The sequence below is a fragment of the Vipera berus genome (genome assembly GCF_964194415.1).
Source record: "Vipera berus genome assembly, chromosome: 3".
Lineage (NCBI taxonomy): Eukaryota > Metazoa > Chordata > Lepidosauria > Squamata > Viperidae > Vipera > Vipera berus.
This window is the reverse complement of record NC_138204.1, coordinates 3,112,435-3,136,037: the sequence shown is the minus strand read 5'-3', so window position 1 is coordinate 3,136,037 and position 23,603 is coordinate 3,112,435. Positions and strand designations below refer to the sequence as shown.

Genomic DNA, 23,603 nt, shown 5'->3' with positions numbered 1-23,603 from the left:
ATAAAGCCTTGGTGAGGTCACACTTGGAATCCTGCATGCAGTTTTGGTCACCACGATGCAAAAAAGATGTCGAGACTCTAGAAAGAGTACAGAGAAGAGCAACAAAGATGATTAGGGGGCTGGAGGCTAAAACATATAGGGAACGGTTGCTGGAATCGGGTAGGTCTAGTTTAATGAAGAGAAGGACGAGGGGAGACATGATAGCCGTGTTCCAATCTCTCAGGGGCTGCCCCAAAGAAGAGGGAGTCAAGCTCTTCTCCAAAGCACCAGAAGGCCAGACAAGAAGCAACGGATGGAAACTCACCAAGGAGAGAAGCAACCTAGAACTAAGGAGAAACTTCCTGACAGTGAGAACAATTAACCAGTGGAACCACCTGCCTCCAGAAGCTGTGAATGCTCCAACGCTGGAAGTTTTTAAGAAGAGACTAGACAACTATTTGTCTGAAATGGTATAGGGTTTCCTGCCTGAGCAGGGGGTTGGACTAGATGTCCTCCAAGGTCCCTTCCAACTTTGTTGGCCACTTTCAGATGTGGGAGGAGATTTTTTAACTCCCAGAATTCCCCGGCTAGCACAGAGAATTGCAGGGCTGGCTGGGAGATCCTGCGAATTGGAAGGCCACACGTCTTAAAAGTTGCCACGGTTTTGAGAAACACTTGTAGATTGGTTCTCCAGACTTCTGACAACTATTTTGACTACACCAGACATGTCAAACTCGCGATGATGTCACGTGACGTCGTGCAACGTATCGGAGCTTTTTCGCCATTGCCGGCAATGGGGTGGCTGTGGTTTCCCGGCGACACGTCCGGCCTGCAGGCCAGCAGTTTGACAGCCCTGGACTACACCCTCCCCATTATTTTACACCTCCTAGTAGACCCAAAGGTGCTTTTTTTTTTCAAGAGGAAAGTTGGACTTACTTTGTTTCTCCTTGAAGACTTTTCGCTTCTCCTCCAAGGAGCTTCTTCAGTTCTTCTTTAGTTCTTCCTCAGAGCTGAAGAAGCTTCTTGGGCGAGAAGCGAAAAGTTCTCAAGGAGAAACAAAAGACGTCCACTTGCCTCTTGAAAAAGCAACTTTGGGACAACCATGTCCTGTATGGGCGGAGAATCTCCATAGACGCCTCCTCGTATAATTTCCAAGTAGTAAATTCACAAAATGGTGCATTTTTTTTTCAAAAAAAAAAAGATGAACTTTTTTTAGCAATTCCACAACTTTTAATTCCCAGCCGTTGGAAGATTCATTCTGTGGACTTCTCACATTTCCTGGGATAGATTCTGTGCCGCTTTTGCCTTAAATTTTAGAAACTAGATTTGGGTGGGTGGGTGGGGGAATGGGGAACACCCCCTTAACCACAAAAAGCTCCACCTGATCCGGATTTGGTCTCAAATCACAGACGCGACCTAAAGAAACAGCAAGAAGTTGGAGCATCCCTCGGGCAAAACAACGAAAGGTTCCGTAATAGCCAACAAAGGAGGAGATTGTGGTTTGTCTTGGAAATAAAAATCACAACCCGCAAAGTCTGGCTTTACTGCAACGAGCACCAAGCCTCCGTGGCTTCGTTAGATCCTAGGAAAGCTAAAAAAAAAACGGATCGGGTCATTCTTTTTTTTTTTAATGAAAAAGACGAAGCAACATCTCAAGTGAAAACTAACCCAGCAGGTCAAGTTCTGGGCACAACCAACATAGGAGTGGGGAGGGGGACGAAAATGCACCCCCTGTGCATCCTCGGCCCCACGGCCACCTCGGTTGACGCAGGAGAGTTTTCCCAGATGGGACGTGGTGGGAACGGAGGTCCCCGGTCACTCCAGGAGAAGAACCCCGGGCAATTGTCCCAAAGTCACCCCGGCCATCGTCTGGGCCTCCCGAGTTTCCCTGCAGGCCAACGGAGTGTCTGGAGGGGAAAAAAAATTGATTTTCAGGAGTCTCCGGATCAATGACAGTTCTGGCAATTTGGATGGCAGGAGACTCCATTCACTTTGCAACGGCAGCCCCCGCTGGTGTCGCCGGAGCCCTGGAGAGAAAGAATCACAAGAGCGTCAAAAGGGGGTGCAGGATTGCCAAGGACGAGACCGCCCCCCCCTCAAAAAAATGGCTATGCAAGGCGTCCTCAACTTACGACCTTAACGGAGCCTCTTATCACAGCGGTAAAGCTGCGGCTCTTAAACCGCATCCAATTTTACGAACTTTTTTTTTTTTTTGCAATGGTCATTAATCAACCGCCAGAGTCATTAAATGAGTCAGTTTTCTCCTTCTTGACTAACTATAGATCGTCCTCAACGGCCGCAAGTCAGCCCAAAATTCCCACACCTAAGCGAGACGGTGATTGCGCCCCATTTCAAGACCTCTTTTGCCACAGCTGTTCAGCGGATCATGCAGTCTTTCGGGAAATCACTGCGGTCGTTCAATGAATCGCTGTGGTCGTTAAATAAATCCCACAGTCATTAAGGAAAGCTGGCTTCCCCGATTGACTCTGCTTGATGGAAGCCAGCTGGGAAGGTTACAAACGACAATCACAGGATACTCCAGCCGCACTAAATAAATGGCTAATAAATTTTTGCAAATAATATAATAAAATAAATACATGCCAGATGCCTGAATTTTGATCCCAGGACCATGGGGACGCTACAACACGGTCGTAATTGTAAAAAACGGTCATGTTCGGGGGGGGGGGGTTCAGCACCACTGTAACTTCAGTCACTAAATGAACAGTCGTATGTTGAGGACTACCCCAGTCCACCCAACCCCATGCCCAATGGGACCTCCTGGGTTGTCCCAAGGCCAGCTGCTTCCAGTAAACGTCATAAATGGGGGGGGGCAGGGAGCGCAGAGGAAATGTTTAAAAATATATTTAAAAATATATCAAGCAATTGTTGCAAATGTAAACAAAAACCAGGCACTTAATTACCATCTTTGGTGAATATGCTCTAAAGCTAAAAGTTTCTGGTTAAGAATCCACACACGGTTAGAGAAAATGACTAAAAAACTTAATATAGATTTTAAGCCAGGATTATTTTTGTTAGGCACAATCGTAGGAAATTATGAGAGTGTATATATTTTAATTCTACATATATTAACTGCAGCAAGAATTGTATTCGCTCAACATTGGAAAAATGAAGATCTACCAACGGAAGAAGATTTAATTAAAATCTTATATTGTGCAGAAATGGATAGATTGACATTGAAAATGAAAGAAAAAGCAGATTCAGTTTGTTTTAGGACATGGGATACCATTTATCAATGACTAGAAAAATGAGGTAGAGAGAAAGGAACTTAATATGTATTAGTAAGTTACATGTTGGAACCCAGACAATATATTGCTGATAAAATAAGCACCTGATTATAAAAAATTATATGTACCTATATCGAGAGAGAGAGAGAGAGAGAGAGAGAGAGAGAGAGAGAGAGAGAGAATGTATACACAGAGATAGAGAGATAGACATAGACATAGAGATATAGACATATATATAGATATAGATACTGTTCTTTTTGCTATTCGGTGGGCTTTGTACAGGCAGTCCTTGACTTACGACCACAATTGAGCCAAAAATTTATGTCGCAAAGTGAGACATTTGCTAAGTTAAGTGAATCACCGCAGTTGTTAACTTAGACACACGGTTGTTAAGTGAATCTGGCTTCCCCATTGATTTTGATCGTCCGATGGTCGCGAAAGGGGGGAATTGTGTGACACACATATACGCACACCCCAGGACACTGCAACTGTCATAAATATGAGTCAGGTGCCAAGTGTCTGAATTTTGGATCACGAGATTGTGGGTCTGGATCTCAAATCCTGGCAACTTTAAGATGGGTGAAATTCAACTCCCAGAATTCCCCAGCCAGAATGATTTTTTTTTTCAACTTTGGCAACTAAAACAACTGGACTTCAACTCCCAGAATTCCCCAACCGGCATAACCGGCTGGGGGATTCTGGGAGTTGAAGTCCACAAGTCTTAAAAGTGGCCAGGTTTGAGAACTCCTGCTGTAACATCAGCGTCTGGGATATTTTTCAATGCCAACCGGCTGGGGGATTCTGGGAGTTGAAGTCCACCCATCTTAAAAGTGGCTGAGATTGAGAAACCCTGATCTAATCCAATCCTCTGCAATATGCAGGATGCATCTTATTATTCCCAAAGGCAGGTGCCAGGGGCACCCTGGTCTCTACCCTCCGTCAATACATACAGCTGGTCCCCAGCGTGGTCCTTTGGTCACCCAGCAAATCTCCGTGTGGCAGACGGTGCAACGGATCCAGTCGCAGCCATCCTTCTTCTGCACGATGATCCTGCAGGTGGGGCAGTACATGGCCTCCCCATTCCTCACCAGTCTCTGAAAAAGGGAGCAGAGCTGCCCCAAACAGCCAGACCGCATGCCCGCCTCTTCCTCGTGGCACCAGGAGGGAGAGCAAAGGGTTGATAAGAGTCCTAGTTTGGTTTAGTGCTTAAGGCACCAGGCTAGAAACTGGGAGACAGTGAGTTCTAGTCCCGCCTTAGGGATGAAAGCCAGCTGGGTGACTTTGGGCCAATCTCCAGGAGACGGTGAGTTCTAGTACTGCTTTAAGCATGAAAGCCGGCTGGGTGACTTTGGGCCAATCCCCAGGAGACGGTGAGTTCTAGTACTGCTTTAAGCATGAAAGCCAGCTGGGTGACTTTGGGCCAATCTCCAGGAGACGGTGAGTTCTAGTACTGCTTTAAGCATGAAAGCCGGCTGGGTGACTTTGGGCCAATCACCAGGAGATGGTGAGTTCTAGTACTGCTTTAAGCATGAAAGCCGGCTGGGTGACTTTGGGCCAATCACCAGGAGATGGTGAGTTCTAGTCCCACCTTAGGCATGAAAGCCGGCTGGGTGACTGAAACAGTTTCTCTCTCTCAGCCCAACGCACCTCACAGGGTTGTTGTTGTGGGGTAAATAGGAGGAGGAAGGACTGTTAGGAATAGTTGCTGCCTTGAGTTGTGTATAAAAAATAATAAATGTGGGCGAAAGAGAGAGAGAGATAATACAGATAGATGATAGAGATTAAGTAGATATATTGATAGACAGATGATTGAGAGAGATGATAGGGCAAGGGCAGGGGTAGGCGACCTTGGCTCTTTTAAGACTCATGGACTTCAACTCCCAGAATTCCTGAGCCAGCATGGGGGAACTACGGCCCCCTCATGACTGGTGGACTTCAACTCCCAGAATTCCTGAGCCAGCATGGCTCAGCTTGGAAACCTCTCCCTTTCCCCTCAGCATGGCTGGCTCAGGAATTCTGGGAGTTGAAGTCCACCAGTCATGAGGGAGCCATAGTTCCCCCATGCTGGCTCAGGAATTCTGGGAGTTGAAGTCCACGAGTCGTAAAAGAGCCAAGGTTGCCTACCCCTGGGCTAGGGTTAGGATAGAATGACGGAGGAATGGACAGAGAGAGACAGAGATTAGATTAGACCAGGGGTAGGCAACCTCGGCTCTTTTATGACTCATGGACTTCAACTCCCAGAATTCCTGAGTCAGCAGAGCTGACTCAGGAATTCTGGGAGTTGAAGTCCATGAGTCATAAAAGAGCCGAGGTTGCCTACCCCTGGATTAGACAGACAGACGATAGACAGACCCTGGAGGGAAGGGGCTTTTTCTACAAGTTAGGATTAGAGTTAGGGTCTGCATTTATATCTACCCAACCCACCAGAGTGGGCAAGCAGGGGATGTTACAGGTGGCCCCCTCTGCTAAAGAGGTCCGTCTGGTGGGGCCAAGAAGAAAGGCCTTCTCTGTGGTAGCTCCCTCCTGCAGAAATAAAATTGCCCCCCCACCCCATCTCGACGCTCTTTCAAAAGGCCCCAAAGACCTGGTTTTTTGCCCGTGGGTCTGGGAACCCGTGGGTTCCACGAGAGTTCCTCACGTGGCTGGTTTCTCATCACCAGCCAAGGTGGGGGTTCCCTGGCTTTTGTGATCGCGGTTTTATTTCTCCAGCCACCCGGAATTATCCGGGAGTCGCCCCCCCCCTATAAATTCTCTTATTCAGTAATAAAACCGCTCCCAGCCACTCTGCCGTTCTCACCAGCAGCATCTCCGTGGTCTGTTGGGCCGCGTGGTCGTTCTGCGCCCGGATCTGGAGATCATCCTGGTATTCCTTGCAGTTCATGTTTTCGTGAATAGCCTGTGGGGGGGGGGAAACATGATGTCATCCATCATCAAACCAAGGTTGCCTTGAACGGACCCTCCCTCAGCACAGCCCTGCCACTAATCCACCCCTCAGGGCAGGGTTTCCAATCTTTCTGGCAACGTGGACCGGTTCCGTGGAAGGCAATTGTTCCACGGACCGGGATCGGGGGGGGGGAGGGGAAAGGACGGTTTCGTGCACAACTTAGATCCCGCATATGCGCAGATGAAACTTTGCTCGATCGCTCCGCACTTGCGTGACGCGGTTCCTAACAAGACAGGGACCGGTAGCGTCCGTGGCCCAGGTTGGGGACCTTTGCATTAGGGCACGGATTCCCAGATTCAGAGTAAGCAGAGAGAGAGAGGGATCCTATGTCGCCCAAGCAAGAAGGATCACGACTGAGATCTTTTCCCACGAGAATGCACTCGCAAGGACAATTTTTTCCATCCATAAAAGAATCCGCACGGAGATTCCCAACAGGAGGTGGTGTACCTCCACATTTTCCATATAGAACAGGGGTCCCCAACCCCCGCTAACTGGGCCCTGAGCCGTTTGGAACCGGGTTGCAGAAGCGGAGGGTGAGTGAGCACATTTGCGCACATCCCTACTTGGGCGTGTGACAGGCAAGCTCGTTGGCGCGTGCTCCAGTCGTGTGAGCAGTGGACGTGCGTGCCCAGTGCTTGCTCAAATAGTGGCGCGCTGATGCGCTCACCAGCCACTTGCAGAGAACCATCCTCTTTCTCCCCCCTCCCCTGACCAGTCCTCAAATCCGGAAAGATTGGGGTTCTCTGCTATAGAAGATAGAATAATGGGTTTGAAACGGACCTTGGAGGTCTTCTAGTCCAACCCCACCCTCCTCAAGGCAGGAGACCTTATACCATCCTGGTCAAATGGTTCTCTAGTTTATTTTTGGAAAAACCCAGTGATGGAGCACCAACGACTTCTGAAGGCAAGTCGTTCCACTGGTTAATTGTTCTCACTGTTAGGAACTTTCTTCTTTAATTCCAAACTGCTTTTCTCTGTCATTAGTATTCCATCCATTGCTTCTTGTCCTGCCCTCTGGTGCTTTGGAGGATAGGTTGACCCCCCCTCCTCTTTGTGGCAGCCCCTCAAACACTGCAAGACTGCTATCATGTCCCCCTTAGTCCTTCTTTTCTCTAGATTGTCTAGGCCCAGTTCCTGCAACGTTTTAAGTCTTTAAATCATCCCAGTTGCTCTTCTCTGCACTTCTTTCAAAGTCTCAACATCTTTTTTTGTGATGTGGTGAGCAAAACTGGATGCAGGATTCCAGGTGTGGCTTTATAAAGCGCTACTAATACTTCGGGGGATTTTGATTCTATGCCTCTGTTTAGGCAGCCAAGGATTGCACTGGGGTTTTTTTGGCTGATGCTGCACACGGCCGGCTCATGTTGAAGTGATCGTCCACTAGGATGCCAAGGTCCCTCTCATAGGATCACAGCTGAGCCAAGTTTCACCTACTTTCTACCTGTACACTTGGTTTTTCTTGGCTACCTGAGAAACTTTACTAACTCGAACAACACTGGTGGCGCTGTGGTTAGAATGTGGTACTGCAGGCTACTTCTGCTGACTGCCGGCTGCCAGCAGTTTGATCCTCACTGGCTCAAAGGTTGACTCAGCTTTCCATCCTTCTGAGGTCGGTAAAATGAGGACCCCCCAATTGTTGCCTCCCCCCCCCAATAGGCTGACTACTTAGAAAGGGCGGCAAAGCACTGTGAAGAGGTATATAAGTCTAAGGGCTATTGCATTATTTTCCTTCCTTCCTTCCTTCCTTCCTTCCTTCCTTCCTTCCTTCCTTCCTTCCTTCCTTCCTTCTTTCTTTTTCTTTCTTTCTTTCCTCCCTCCCTCTCTCCCTCCTTTTCCTTTCCCTCTCTGGTGCAGTGGTTAGGATGCAGTATTGCAGGCTAATTCTTTTGACTGCCATCAGTTCGATCCTGACCGGCTGAAGGTTGACTCAGCCACCCATCCTTCCGAGGTCGGTAAAATGAGGACCCAGATTGTTGCCTGCCCCCCTCCCCCCAATATGCTGACTCTGTAAACCGCTTAGAGAGGGCTGTAAAGCGCTGTGAAGAGGTATATCAGTCTAAGGGCTAAGTCCTTCTGCGCGGGACCGGCGTGGTGCCTGATCCAAAGATGAGACACGCCTCACCTGGCACAGCAGGCAGTTCAGTTTGTGGCACACCGGGCAGTAGAACTCGTTGACGTCGTCTTCGTAGAAGCACCAACCCCGGCAGTCTGTGGTTTTGCAGTGGAAACTGGACCGGCTACGATTCTCAGCGATGGACATTCCCAAGTCCAGAAAGTGCTGATATTCTTCCTCCGTTAGTAGCTGCGGGTGAAATGGAGAAGAATTTAGAGAAGACCTTCGTCGGGTGTTCCAACTCCTCCTCCTTCTCCTCAAAGAGGGAAAATCTGCTGGGACAATCGTTTCACGAAACTTTAGCCTGTGGAACCCAAAGCAGGAGGAGGATAGAGGGAGTCCTTGACTTACAACCTGGTTGCTTAGCGACCTGGTCAAAATTATGACCGAGCTGAAAAACGCCACTTGTAAGTCAGATAAAAAGTTCTAATAGCCTCAGTCATGTGACCGGCCTTCCTTTATGGCTGCTTGCAGCATCCCAGGGTCACATGACCACGTTTTATGATACGTTTTGGTAAAAACCAGCACTCGATGAGAGAGAGAGGGGGAGGATAGATATATTGATAGAGAGAGATGATTAGAAATAGAGATGATAGAGATAAACATAGATACATTAGATGTAGATAGATAACATAGATACATAAGATAGATAGGTAGATTAGATAGATATAGAGGATAGTAATATTGATAGAGATAGAAGTGTTGTGATTCAGGGTCAGCCTGTGGGTTCGGCAGTTGGGTCGGACGACTCAGAGGAGGAGGGGGGTGTTGAAGACCTTGCTGATGTGGAGCCAGGCCCCTCCCACTTGGTCACCACGGAGACCCAGCTGTGTGAGCCTGACAGTGTGGATGAAGATGACCCACAGCTGGCCCTGTTCAAGGACGCCCGACGCAGGAGGCAGTCAATTAGGAGTAGACAGAGGAAGGCAATGGGGCTTCTCGGAAGGAGGCAGAGAGAAGCCACGCCCTGAACTGTATAAAAGGGGAATGCGTGGGAGGGCTGGTTTGCTGAAGGGAACCACTCGGATGGTTCATGTTTCTTAAAGCTCCTGTTTCTTGGTTCGTGTCTTGTTTGTTTTTGTAGCTATAAATTTGGCAGGCTTAATTCCAGCCTCTTGCCGGTTGTAAAGGGGTTGTCCCTGCCTTTTCTGCAGGGCCGGTAGCAGGCTGGTACAGAACAAGAAGATTAGAAACAGAGTGATGGACGATAGAGATGGAAGGATAGATAGATAGAAATATTGATAGAGATAGATGATTAGAAATAGAGAGATAGAGATGATAGAGATGGATGGATAGACAGATATATTGATAGAGATAGATGATTAGAGATGATAGATGAGATAGATGATAGATGGATAGATAGATAGATAGATAGATAGATAGATAGATAGATAGATAGATAGATGAAATATTGATAAGAGATAGATGATTAGAAATAGAGATGATATAGATGGATGGATGGATATATTGATAGAGATAGATGATTAGAGATGATAGATAGATAGATAGATAGATAGATAGATAGATAGATAGATAGATAGATAGATAGATAGATAGATATGGATGGATTGGATGGATGGATGGACAGATGATAGCAATTAGATCAATAAAGATAAATAGATGACAGAGATAGAAGATACAGGTGAAACAGGGATGGATAAATTGATACATAGGTACACGTGATAGCTAATTGAAAGATAAATGATAGATATACAATACTGTAGATCAGATAGATTCTAGACATAGAAAGTTAGATGACAAGAGAGACGGATGGATAGAAGGGTTAGATATAGATTAGACAGAAAGACAGACATATTTTGTTTTCAAAATAATCTGAGAGTTTGTCAAACTGGTCTATCTGTCTCCTGTGATTATATCTGCTGTGTCCACCATTTTCTGAGAGCAACCCCCACCCAGTGTATGATCAAAATTCCAAATATGTTCTTCAACCTAAGTGGTCAGGAGACCCTGCTCCAGATGTTGCCGAACTACCAGCCCCAGCATCCTTCACCATTTGTGTGTTGGGCCTGAGGGTGGCTATCCACTGGAAAGCCACAGCTCTTCTCTTCCAGGGCAGTGGTGAGGAATGTTAAGAGTAGAAGTGGGGACGAAAGGCTGGTTTGGAGATCCATTTGGATACTCACCGCTTTGATCTCGCGGTCCAGCATCTGCCAGGGACAGGAGTAATTATTGTCCATGTAGGGGCATTTGACCTCCGGTTCTGGGCTGTTGAGGATGGTCCCCCTCAAGCAGTCTCTGAGGGTGCAGGGAGAAAGTACAGAACAGATCATCATACAATTGAAGCACACCTAGAACTTCCAGAGAATTCTGATATGGCCATGAAGAGCACACTTGGACACTGACAGAAGAGAATATCTGTAGCTGAGAGTTGAACTGTGAGGTCCTTGGTGCTCTCTGAGCTTGATGATGTTCCCTAGTTGGGTAACGAAATGTCTGCAGGAAAACCACCAAGCTCAGAGAGCACCAAGGACCCCATACATGGATACTTCTTGATCACCAAAAGCTCTGAATTTAGCTGTCTCCTAAAGCATCAAGATATCATTGAGGTAGGAACTAGCAATTCCAACACTAGAGTGACCAGTTATGGAAACCCATCTTAGATGTCTTCTAAGACCATCAAGAGATCACCAAAATAAGAACTAGCAATTCCCATGCTAGGGAGACCAGTTATGGAAACCCATCTTAGATGTCTCCTAAGACCGTCAAGAGATCACCAAAATACGAACTAGCTATTCCCATGCTAGGGAGACTAGTTATGGAAACCCATCTTAGATGTCTACTAAGACCATCAAGATATCACTGAGGTAGGAACTAGCAATTCCTATACTAGAGAGACCAGTTATGGAAACCCATCTTAGATGTCTCTTAAGACCATCAAGAGACCACCAAAATAAGAACTAGCAATTCCCATGCTAGGGTGACCAGTTACATAAACCATCTTAGATGCCTCCTAAGACCATTGCGATGTCACAGAGGTAGAAACTAGCAGTCCCCATGCCAGGGAGACCAGTTCTATAAACCCATCTTAGATGTCTTCTAAGGCCATCATCCAAGTGTCATCCTCTGCCTTATAACAGGACAAGATAATAAATCCTGAGCAGGTTTTGGGGCCAAGGCTTACTTGCAGAAGGAATGGAGACATTCCCGGAGGGTCACGCCCTCCCCAGGCTCCAGGTTCATGAAGCAGATCGGGCACAGAATGGCTTCCTCAGAAAACACCAAATTCTGGTTATCCCACTCCAGGAGTTGCTTATAGTTTCTCTCTTTCTCCTCTTCTTCCACCTGTAACCAAAGAGAGATGGGAGGGATTTTCTTATCTGTGTGGCTTTTAATTACACAATGACAATAAGGATATTCTATTCTATTCTATTCTATTCTATTCTATTCTATTCTATTCTATTCTATTCTATTCTATTCTATTCTATTCTATTCTATTCTATTCTATTCTATTCCCCATTCCATATTCTATTCCTATTCCTATTCTATTCTATTACATTCCATGATTCTATTCTATTCTATTCTATTCTATTCTATTCTATTCTATTCTATTCTATTCTATTCTATTCTATATTGTATTTCTATCCCATCCCATCCCATCCCATCCTATTCTATTCTGTTCTGTTCTGTTCTATTTTTTATTTTATTCTATTTTCTACTCTACTCATTTTCTATTCTATTCTATATTCTATTCCATTCTATTTTATATATTCTATTATTTTCTATTCCATTTTCTGCTCTATTCCATTCCATATATTCTGTTGTTCTATTCTATTCTATTCTATTCTATTCTAATTCTGTTCCGTTCCATTCCAATTTTCTATTCTATTCTATATTTTATTCTATTTTCTATTCTATTCTATTTTCTACTCTAGTCTTGTCTAGTCTAGTCTATTTTCTATTTTATTCTATTCTATATTCTATTCCATTCTATTCTATATATTCCATTCTATTCTATATTTTATTCTATCTTCTATTCTATTTTGTATTCTATTCTATTTTCTACTCTACTCTACTCTATTTTCTATTCTATTCTATATTCTATTCCATTCTATTCTATATATTCTATTCTATTTTCTGTTCTGTTCTGTTCTGTTCTGTTCTAGTGCCTTTTATGACCTAAATTGCCTACGAAGTCTGAAAAGGCCATGGGTTATTCTCTTCTCCAGCCAATAACGATCAGGCTGAATTCATACACTACAGGTAGTCCTCGACTTACAACAATTCACTTCGTGACCGTTTGAAGTTATGATAGCACTGGGAAAAAAAGGCCTTAGGACCCGTTTTTCACACTTGCAAGCGCTGCAGCCTCCCTGCGGTCACGTGATCCAAATGTGAACGCTGGGCAACTGACTCATATTTATGACGGTCACAGTGTCCCAGGGTCACGTGATCCCCCTTCTGCGACCTGCTGACGAGCAAAGTCCAGGAGGGAAGCCGGATTCACTTCATAACTGGGTGACTCACTTAACAACTGCAACGATTCGCTTAGCAGCTGAGGCAAGAAAGGTCGTAAAATGGGACAACACCCATTTAACCACTGTCTTGGGACTTTAAATTGTGGTCGTTAAGTCGAGGACCACCTGGATAGCCCTTCACAGGGCAGCACAGCCCTCTCTAAGCGGTTTACAGAGTCAGCCTCTTGCCCCTCCGCCCTCCAACAATCCGGGCCCTCATTTTACCGACCACGGAAGGACGGAAGGCTGTGTCAACTTTGAGCCAGTCAGGATCGAACTCCTGGCAGTGAGGGGTGAGTTAGCCTGCAATACCTACATTCGGACCACTGTGCACCATGGAAGGAAGGAAGGAAGGAAGGAAGGAAGGAAGGAAGGAAGGAAGGAGGGAGGGAGGGAGGGAGGGAGGGAGGGAGGGAGGGAGGGAGGGAGGGAAGGAAGGAAGGAAGGAAGGAAGGAAGGAAGGAAGGAAGGAAGGAAGGAAGGAAGGAAGGAAGGAAGGAAGGAAGGAAGGAAGGAAGGAAGGAGGGAGGGAGGGAGGGAGGGAGGGATGGGAAGGAAGGACGGGGAAGGAGAACAAAGGAAGAAAGGGGGAGGGAAGGAAGGAAGGAAAGAAGGAAGGAAGGAAGGAAGGAAGGAAGGGAGGGAGGGAGGGAGGGAGGGAGGGAGGGAGGGAGGGAGGAAGGAAGGAAGGAAGGAAGGAAGGAAGGAAGGAAGGACAGTGGAAGGGAGAAAGGGGAAAGGGAGGGGAGGAAAGGAAAGGGACACGAAAGGAAAGGAGAAGGAAGGAAAGAAAGAAAAAGAAGGGAGGGAAGAGAAGGGAGGGAAGAAGGGAAGAGGGAAGGAGAAATAAGGAGGGAAGGAAGGAAAGAAAGAAAGGAAAGAAGGTTGATGTGGAAAACAAGGGAGAAAGGGGAAAGGAAAGGAAAGGAAGCTGATGAGGAAGGGAAGCGAAGTTGGGGAAGGAAGGAAGGAAGGAAGGAAGGAAGGAAGGAAGGAAGGAAGGAAGGAAGGAAGGAAGGAAGGAAGGGCAATACCACTTAGGACTTATACACCGCTTCACAGTGCTTTACAGCACTCTCTAAGCAGTTTACAGAGTCAGCATATTTGCCGCAAAGAATCTGGGTCCTCATTTTACGGACCTCGGAAGGATGGAAGGCTGAGTCGACCTTGAGCCAGTGGGCAGAGTCAGCCTGCAACACTGCATTCTAACCACTGCGCCACTATTGCAGTAGAGTAGAGTAGAGTGGAGTGCAGTGGAGTGCAGTAGAGAAAAATAGAAACAGCCCTTATATAATTTAATTTTAATTTAATTTATATACTGCTTCACACTGCTTTTACACTTCACACTGCTTTTACAGCCCTCTCCAAGCAGTTTACAGAGTCAGCCTCTTGCCCCCCCAACAATCTGGGTCCTCATTTTACCGACCTCGGAAGGATGGAAGGCCGAGTCGACTTTGAGCCAGTCAGGATCGAACTCCCGGCAGTGGGCAGAGTCAGCCTGCAATGCTGCCTTCTAACGACTGCGCCACCAGGGCTCTTCAGATCAATCCCCCCCACCCAGGTGTGGCTGGCAAGCTCCACCCCTCACCTGCTTGTACTGGCGTGTGGCCTCCAGTTCCCTTTGGCGCCATTCCCGCTCCTCTGCATCCAGCTCATAGTCTTCTGGGACGACGTAATTCAGGGGTCGTTCGCTACAGCACATTTCGCAGCCGGGACGGGACGGTTTGTTGATAAACGTACAACTCGGGCACTCCCAGCCGACCTAGGAAGCCACCCGGGCATGTGGGAAAGCAAAGGGATGAGGGGAGTCTACAGGGCAACCCTTCTTAAGAGTAACAGAGTTGGAAGGGACCTTGGAGGTCATCTAGTCCAACCCCGTGCTTGAGCAGGAGAGCCTATGCCGTTCCTGACAAACGGCTGTCCAGTCTCTTCTTTAAAATCTCCACTGATAAGATCACCCAAAGGTTCTGGAGGGAAGCCACTGAATAACAGTTGGAAGGGACTTTGGAGATCCTCTAGTCCAACCCTCTACTCAAGTGAGAAACCCTATACCGTTTCAGACAAACGGTTGTCCAGTCCCTCCTTAAAAACCTCCAGTGTTAAGAGCATCACGATTTCTGGAGCAAAACCGTTCCACTGATTGTTCTCACTGGCAGAAAATTTGTCCTTAATTCTAGGTTGCTTCTCTCCTTGATTAATTTCTGTCCGCTGTTTCTTGTCCAGCCTTCAGGTGCTTTGGAGAACAGGTTGACCCCCTCCTCTTTGTGGCAGCCCCTCAGATACTGGAAGACTGCTATCCTGTCACCCCTAGTCCTTGCCTTCATTAGACTAGACCAGGGGTAGGCAACCTTGGCTCTTTTAAGACTCGTGGACTTCAACTCCCAGAATTCCTGAGCCAGCATGGGGGAACTGTGGCCCCTTCATGATTCATGGACTTCAACTCCCAGAATTCCTGAGCCAGCATGGCTAAGCATGGAAACCTCTTCCTTTTCCCTCAGCATGGCTGGCTCAGGAATTCTGGGAGTTGAAGTCCACGAGTCATAAAAGAACCCAGGTTTCCTACCTTTGGACTAGGCCTATCCAATTCCAGCAACCGTTCCTTGTTATGTTTTAGCCCTCAGTCCCCTGATCATCTTTGTTGCTCTTCTCTGCACTCTTTTTAGAGTCTTAACATCTTTTTTAAATCGTGGTGACCAAAACTGGATGATTAATCTCTGCTCGTACGTTTTGTTTTGAGAAGTCCTTACCAAGTCCTATCGAGTCCTTACCAAGGACCTGGGATAGGCAGATGTGGATGTTTGATGGTATTACAGATATATTATTATTATTATTAATAATTATTATTACTACTACTACTACCATCATCATCATCATCATCTCCAGTCTACCACACAGTCCTTTCCGCAGGTCCCAGAAGGCTCCACACCCATTTGCGCTATTCAGATGACCCTAAGGGCGCAGGTTAAACCTCTAAACAGCCTGAACGACTCTCAGAGAGAGTACTAACGACCAGATGACTTTCCAATATTCAGCCAGAACTGAAGAAGCTTTGTGGATGAGAAGTGAAACGTACTCAAGGAAAAAGGAAGTCCAGTTGCCTCCTGGGAAAGGACTTTGGGACAGCCGTGACCCACATTTGGCTTTTGTGTGTGTGTGTGTGTCCTCTTCTTAACCTCTCCCACGCACCCACTTTCTTTGCAAGTCTCCTACCTTTGCGGGCTCAACTGGGAGGGTCAGCCCAGGGCCGCTGCCTTCCTCGCACACGTCCAACGTCAGGGAGGGCTCCATTGGCGTCGACAAGCCCAAGGAGGCCGAGGAGCCTAAGGAGGCCGAGTCGCCAGTTCCCCGAGGCAGCAGGAGCCCTTCTTTAATGCCTAGCTCTGACGACAAGTCACAAGGGGGCAAAGGGAGTGTTACATGTTTTGTGCCAGCCATGGCAGTTCCCCAAATAGGTCATCAGATGGAGCAAAGAGGCTTCTTTGCTCCCCTGCAGCAGCCCCATTGGCGAGAGAGTTTTATGGCTAGGGAGGGGCCGAGACCCCCCATAAATACCTCTGCCCAGGGGCTGCTTCTTTTATTCTGCTTCTCATTTCTATTTTTCTCTCTTGCATGCATTCTCTATCATACAAGCATGGATGCTTCCATGCCATATAGCTCTTTTTATATAACCTATCGATGAATAAAGCTTCATAATGACTGCATCTCTGCATCCTGCCTTTTTTACTTGGAAGCACCTTAACGACCCATCGATCTCTCGTCAGAACTGCTTTACAGGGAGGCCATCAGGAGGGGTGGAGAACTTTAAAACGGAATGGTACTTCATAGTTTGAAAGACCACAGGCAGCCCGTGACCTATGACCCCAAGTGAGCCCCAAATTTCTGTCGCTAAGCGAGGCAGTCGTTCAGTGAATTTCGCCCCCTTCTAGGACCTTTCTTGCCACCGTTGTTAAGTGAATCACTGCAGAAGTTAAGTTAGTAACACGGCTGTAAAGCGAGTCTGGCTTTGCTTGTCAGAAGGTGCCAAAAGGGGATGTGACCCTGGGGATGTGCAACGGCTGTGTTAAAAAACGGCCCTAAGTCACTTTTTTCAGCGCAACTGTAACTTGGAATGGTCACTAAAGAAGCCGTTCCTAAGTCGAGGACTACCTGCATAAACAGGTAAAGGAAGGAAGGAAGGAAGGAAGGAAGGAAGGAAGGGAGGGAGGGAGGGAGGGAGGGAGGGGCACAAAGGAAGGAAGGAAGGAAGGAAAGGGGAGAGATGAAAGAAGGAAGGGAGGGAGGGAGGAAGAAAGGGGCAGAAAGGAAGGAATGAGAAAAGAAAGAAAGAGAGGGAGGGAGAAGAATCAGCCCCATTTATGGCTATTTGCAACATCCCACAATCACGTGACCAAGCTTTACGACATTTTTGCTGAAAACCGATATTCACTTCCAGTGTTTGGCAAAAACGTGGCCAGAAAAATCCATTGCTTCACTTAATGACTACAGCATTCACTTAACAACCGCAGGGAGTTCACTTACTGACCTCTGCAAAAAAAGACCATAAAAATGGGACGATCACGTGACCGACCCACTTTACGACCGCCACAAGTCGCAGCCCTCCTGGAGGACCACCCGTAGCTGGGTCCTTCCCACCAGCCTGCCACCCCCCCACCACCTCTGGTGCCCCTTGGGACCTGCTCACCTTCTAGCTGCCTGCGTTCGTGGTCCAGCTCCGCCGTTTCTTTGCTCAGCTTCTCGGCCTTGGCGGACATTAAGTAGAGGTAGGCCTTGTCGCCGTCCCGCTGGATGCCATGGTAGTGGAGGGTCTCGTGGTCCTGCGGCAGCCGCCGTCCAACCACCCACCTCTGGATCCTGGGATGGAAGCCGTAATGGAGGTGCACCTGATCAGGAGACAAAAGGCAGCTGTAGGAAACCCGCCTGAGACGTCTGCCTCTACTTCCCCATCGTTGCCGTGGGGAAACCCAGAGGTCCCTGACTTCTCCTGAAAAGGGACAGGATGCAGAATTCCAGGAAGACCCCTTCATGAGATGATGTCCCTTGTCCTCCAAGCCCACCCAACTTTTGCCTGGCAGTTCCTACCATGTCTTTTATCTATCTATCTATCTATCTATCTATCTATCTATCTATCTATCTATCTATCTATCTATCTATCTATCTATCCAGACAGACAGACAGACAGACAAATATAGTTATAGATAGATATAAATAGATAGATAGATAGATAGAGATAATGATAGATATAGAGATATAGAGATAGATATATAGACAGATGATATAGATATAGATAATGATAGACAGATATAGATATAGATATATAGATATAGATGATAGGTGAGATAGATAGATAGATAGATAGATAGATAGATAGATAGATAGATAGATAGATAGATAGATAGATGGATGGATGGATGGATGGATGGATGGATGGATGGATGGATGGATGGATAGATGTTGTTAGCTGCGAAGTCGTGTCTGACCCATCGCGACCCCATGGACAGATAGATAGATAGATATAGATATAGATATAGATATAGATATAGATATAGATATAGATATAGATATAGATATAGATATAGATAGAGAATGATAGATAGATAAATATAGAGATAGAGATATAGATATAGACAGATGATATAGATAATAATAGATAGAGATAGAGATAGATATATAGAGATAGATAGATGATAGGTGAGATATAAATATAGATACAGATAGATAGATAGATAGATAGATAGATAGATAGATAGATAGATAGATAGATAGATAGATAGATAGATAGATAGATAGATAGATAGATAGATAGATAGATAGATGGATGGATGGATGGGACAGATGGGTGGATGAATAGATAGATAGATAGATAGATAGATAGATAGATAGATAGATAGATAGATAGATAGATAGATAGATAGATAGATAGATAGATAGATAGATAGATAGATAGATAAATATAGATATAGAGATATAGAGATAGATATATAGACAGATGATATATAGATAATGATAGATAGAGATAGAGATAGAGATAGAGATATATAGATAGATAGATGATAGGATAGATAGATAGATAGATAGATAGATAGATAGATAGATAGATAGATAGATAGATAGATAGATAAGATAGATAGATAAGATAGATAGATAGATAGATAGATAAGATAGATAGATAGATAGATAGATAGATAGATAGATAGATAGATAGATAGATAGATAGATAAGATAGATAGATAGATAGATTTTATTAGTTTTTATAGGGGTTAGGAATAAGGTGGGGTCGGGTTTAGGGTTGGGGTTTTTCCAAATAACACTTTCAATATTTAGCAAACAGCATAATGTCTGGGTACATGTATTTAACTAACAATAATATAGTTAATTATCATAAACAATATGTTAATTCATCACTCAATAGCCTTCTTCTTGCTAATCTATATTCAAAATTACATATCACGTTCCTTTCTCTCCGACTTGTTTTTCTAGCCATTGATAGAAATCATCCCGTGTTCTAAAGCACACGGAGTCTTCTTTCTCTTTAATCTTTGAAGTCAATCTATCCATTTCTGCACGTTCAAAATTTTTTATTTTTTTTTTTTATTGAAAAGTTTTTTTTGTTTTTTTTTAAAACTTTTCAAAATTTTTTATTAATTAATACTGCTTCAGTTGGTAAGTTTTCATTTTTCCAATGTTGGGCAAATACAATTCGTGCTGCCGCTAATACGTGCAGCATTAGATGTCTGCAATCTTTCTCATAATTAGCTCCTATTATTCCTAGCAAAAATAAGTCTATTTGTTTTTTACTCATCCTCTCCAACCCTAAATGTATGTCTAAGCAGTTCCTACCATGTCTTTGAGGGACGCCATAGTCATGGATGGCTGGACCTTCAGAAAGATGGGCTTGGTGATCATCTGAGCATCTTCCACGCCCACCCAGAGCCTGGAAGAAGGAAAAGTTATCGTGAGAAGGTCCCTCACCAGGTCTGACCCCAAAACTCACTGCCTTCTCCGTGCCAAGACCAGGGGTCCTCATCTCAAGATGCTTCTTCTGAGCCCATTCATGTTCCTGAAGGTTCTTTCTCCATCCCAAAGGTGCATGTAATAATAATAAGAAGTTGGAAGGGACCTTGGAGGTCATCTAGTCCAACCCCCTGCTCAGGCAGGAAACCCTATACCATTTCAGACAAATGGCTGGCCAGTCTCTTCTTAAAAACTTCCAGTGTTGGAGCATTCACCGCTTCTGGAGGCAGGTTGTTCCACTGGCTAATTGTTCTAACTGTCAGGAAGTTTCTCCTTAGTTCTAGGTTGCTTCTCTCCTTGATGAACTTCCATCCATTGCTTCTTGTCCTGCCTTCGGGCGCTTTGGAGAATAGCTTGACTCCTTCTTCTTTGGGGCAGCCCCTGAGATATTGGAACGCTGCTATCCTGTCACCCCTCACCCTTCTCTTCATTAAACTAGACATACCCAATTCCAGCAACCGTTCCTTATATGTTTTAGCCTCCAGTCCCCTAATCATCTTTGTTGCTCTTCTCTGCACTCTCTCTAGAGTCTCGACATCTTTTTTACATCGTGGTGACCAAAACTGGACGCCGTATTCCAGGTGTTTTTTTACGAAGCAACTGGACTTTCTTGTTTATCTTTGACAAAATTGAACAGCTCTCCCTCAAAAGAGGGGGGGGGATACGACATCATCTGTCTAGCACCAACGATGATCATCTAGCAACGAAGATGATCAGGGGACTAGAGGCTAAAACATATAAGGAACGGTTGCTGGAATTGGGAGAAGGACGAGGGGGGACAGGATAGCAGCCTTCCAATATCTCAGGGGCTGCCCCAAAGAAGAGGGAGTCAAGCTGTTGCAAGTCGAGGACTTCCTGTATCCAATAAAGCAGCTTTCCTGGACTCCTTACCATGCTTCTCGGCCTGGTCTACCTTGCAGGGCTGGCAGCAACATTTCAGTTCCCTGCCACAAAGTGACGGGAAACCCAATGCTGAGAGTGCCACGGGGGCTTAGAAGCCGCAGACGGGATCCTTCCTTCCCATTTCTCAAAGGTTGGGATGCTTAGAGGGACCTCCAGGAGAATCAGGCTGTCTTGAGATTCGCACTCAGCACCACATCGCCTCCTAGAGCATCACCTGATGTCCTGCCCCGGATAGGCGTCTGGTTCCAGCTGCACCCTGACGGGGACACGGTGCTCAGCCAGCCAGCTGGCGCAGCGCTGGGCAATCTCTTCCTCCCCGTCTCGGATCGCCTCCGCCAGCCTCAGGGCTTGCTGCTCAGCTGAGGAGGAGAGGAGACAATTTGGCGGTGGAACTTCTTGCCACACGATACCGCTCGGCAACCTGGGAGCCATTTCCGTGGGCAGGTGCCGATGGCTGCACCTCGAGCTCCCACTAAGGGAGATATCCAGGCACAGGAGCCCCCAAGGGGCTTCGGAACATCGCCACCCAAATGCCAGGCTTCGGCCTGTTTCTTTAGGCCCGTACTGTGTTTGGTGGAGGGAAAGGCAGTTTTCGGGTAGTGGCTAGGGAACTATGGATTCTAGACCTCCCTTTGGCATAAAAGCCGATTGGGTGACTTTGGGACAATCACCAGGAGACAGTGAGCGCTAGGAGGGAGGGAGGAAGCAAAGAAGGAAGGGGGAAGGAAGGAAGGAGACAGAGAGAGAGAAAAAAAGGAAGGAAGGAAGAAGGGAGGAAGGGAGGGGAGGAAGCAAGGCAGGAAGGAGAGAGAGAAGAAGAAGGAGGGAGGGAGGGAGGGAAGAAAAAAGGGGAAGGAAAGAGAGAGAAAGGAAGAAAGAAGGGAGGGAAGGAAGGAAGAAGGGGAAGGAAGGAAGGAAAGGGGAAGGAAGGAAAAAGAGGGAAGGAGGGAGGGACGAAGGAAAAAGAGATGGAAGAAAAGAAAGGAGGGAAGGAGGAAGGGAGGGAGGGAGGGAGGAAGGAAGGAAGGAAGGAAGGAAGGAAGGAAGGAAGGAGGAAGGAGGAAGGAAGGAAGGAAGGAAGGAAGGAAGGAAGGAAGGAAGGAAGGAAGGGAAAAAGAGATGGAGGGAGGGAGGGAGGAAGGAAGGAAGGAAGGAAGGAGGAAGGAGGAAGGAAGGAGGGAGGGAGGGAGGGGGGAAGGAAGGAAGGAAGGAAGGAAGGAAGGAGTTGCTGATACTTCAGGGACCTGCCCAGGTAATCACCAGGAATCAAGACTGACCTGAAGGCTCAAAGGGGGGGGGGGAAGGTCTATTTCGGCTATTTTAAAATATGCCTTTTTACAGTATTAAGCCAATGGGAAGAAAAATCCCCTTATTTCTGCTCCATTTCAGCAAGGAGCGTCCCAGAGACCGTCCTGACTGGCCATTTGAGTTTCCTTTGCCCACCTCCCCACCTGTTGGGTGCCCACCCCATTCGCCTGCAAACTCACCTTTCCTTATTGCCTCCTCCATCAGCCACACGTTCAGCCCCCTGGACTCCTGAAACACAGAGGAGGAGGAGCCCTGAGGATGGGCAGGACTGACCCAACCCCAACCCCATCCTCACGAACAAGCCTTTCCGGCCCCAAGGAATTTCGGCCCCAGGGGCCCAAAGACTGGAAGACGTTTTGAAGAAGAGACTGGACAGACCCATGTCTGGAATGGGACAGGATCTTCTACTTGAGCAGAGGGCTGGACTAGAAGACCAACCAAGATGATCAGGGGACTGGAGGTTAAAACATAGAACCAACGGTTGTAGGAATTGGGGATGTGTAGTTTAATGAAGAGAAGGGCGAGGGGGGACAGGATAGCAGCCTTCCAACCTCTCAGGGGCTGCCCCAAAGAAGAGGGAGTCAAGCTGTTCTCCAAAGCATCCGAAGGCAGGACAAGAAGCAACGGATGGAAACTAACCAAGGTCAAACACAAGGCCCGGGGGCCAGATCCAGCCCACGAAGTGGTTTCATGCGGCCCACGAAGCCATCCTGGAAACAGTGAGGGAATGGCCCCCACTGCCTTGGCCCTGGCCCAGAGACCCTCCTCCTGCCAGAGACCCCCAGATGTGTCCCACTCCTGCCCAGGCCCTCATAGGCACCCTTGATGCGAATGCACTCTAGCCACGCCCACCCAGTAGGCCACGCCCACCCAGGCCATACCCACCCGGCCCCCTGAGGGCAACCGCAATGCTGATGCGGCCCTCAATGAAATTGAGTTTGACACTCCTGGTCCAGAAACTGTGAGTGCTTCAACACTTGATGTTTTGAAGAAGAGATTGGACAACCATTTGTCTGAGATGGTCTAGGGCAGGGGTAGGCAACCTCGGCTCTTTTATGACTCATGGACGAATTCTGGGAGTTGAAGTCCATGAGTCATAAAAGAGCCGAGGTTGCGGACTTCCGGTGGCTGCGCGGCGCCGGAGACAGCCTTCCCGGGCTGCCCGCGGCTCAGCTGAGTGATTTTCGCCCGAAACAGCGCCGATCAGCTGTTCGGGTGAATTTGAAGCCCCCTCCTCGGGAGAAGAGGAGGGGGTGAGGCCCCAGGTAGGGGTTGAGTTCTCCGGGGCCGCCTGAGCTTGCAGCTTGGGCGGCTGAAGGATCGAACTCCCCCGTAGCCTGGGTCGCTCCCAGCTGGCCAGCGCCTCTGCTCCTGATTTCATGGAGCAGAGCCAGGCGTCTGCGACCACCCCTGCCTGAAGGAAGGACTATGGATTAAAAGGAGCAGGCAGAGCGGTACAAGAGGAAAAGGTGAAGAGGATTATTTTATTTTACTCTCGAGCTTGATGGACTTTTTTAAACTTTAAGTGAAAGTGCGTCACAATTGAAAGTTAAAGATGGCGGCTAAACCTCCCCCTAAAACTCTTCGGAGTGGTGGATCTTCTCCGGTGCAACAATCATCATTAC

The 23,603-nt window shown here is 47.0% G+C and overlaps 1 protein-coding gene and 1 long non-coding RNA gene across 7 annotated transcripts in view; one reads left to right on the top strand and one right to left on the bottom strand.

Moving 5' to 3' along the window:
• Positions 1-2,584, top strand: part of LOC308665726 — a 183,002-nt gene extending 180,418 nt beyond the window's left edge. The window contains exon 2 of the long non-coding RNA XR_014025939.1: positions 1,389-2,584. This is a non-coding gene — a long non-coding RNA (uncharacterized lncRNA). The remainder of the gene's footprint in view (positions 1-1,388) is intronic.
• The window catches only part of RBCK1 (RANBP2-type and C3HC4-type zinc finger containing 1), a 31,413-nt gene continuing 9,475 nt past the window's right edge, over positions 1,666-23,603 (bottom strand). For 3 of the 6 annotated variants that reach the window (XM_081323783.1, XM_081323784.1, XM_081323785.1), the window contains 12 exons: positions 22,158-22,206; positions 20,885-21,029; positions 19,594-19,687; positions 17,438-17,636; positions 15,967-16,136; positions 14,345-14,518; positions 11,424-11,584; positions 10,426-10,537; positions 8,291-8,470; positions 6,022-6,120; positions 4,175-4,318; positions 1,841-2,006 (listed from right to left, as the gene is read on the bottom strand). In XM_081323783.1, the coding sequence (XP_081179909.1) occupies positions 1,926-2,006; positions 4,175-4,318; positions 6,022-6,120; positions 8,291-8,470; positions 10,426-10,537; positions 11,424-11,584; positions 14,345-14,518; positions 15,967-16,136; positions 17,438-17,636; positions 19,594-19,687; positions 20,885-21,029; positions 22,158-22,179 (1,581 nt within the window). In that variant the 5' untranslated portion in view covers positions 22,180-22,206 and the 3' untranslated portion in view covers positions 1,841-1,925. Of the gene's footprint in view, positions 2,007-4,174; positions 4,319-6,021; positions 6,121-8,290; positions 8,471-10,425; positions 10,538-11,423; positions 11,585-14,344; positions 14,519-15,966; positions 16,137-17,437; positions 17,637-19,593; positions 19,688-20,884; positions 21,030-22,157; positions 22,207-23,603 lie in introns of all 6 variants that reach the window. The other 3 variants (XM_081323786.1, XM_081323788.1, XM_081323787.1) reach the window with 3 other exon arrangements.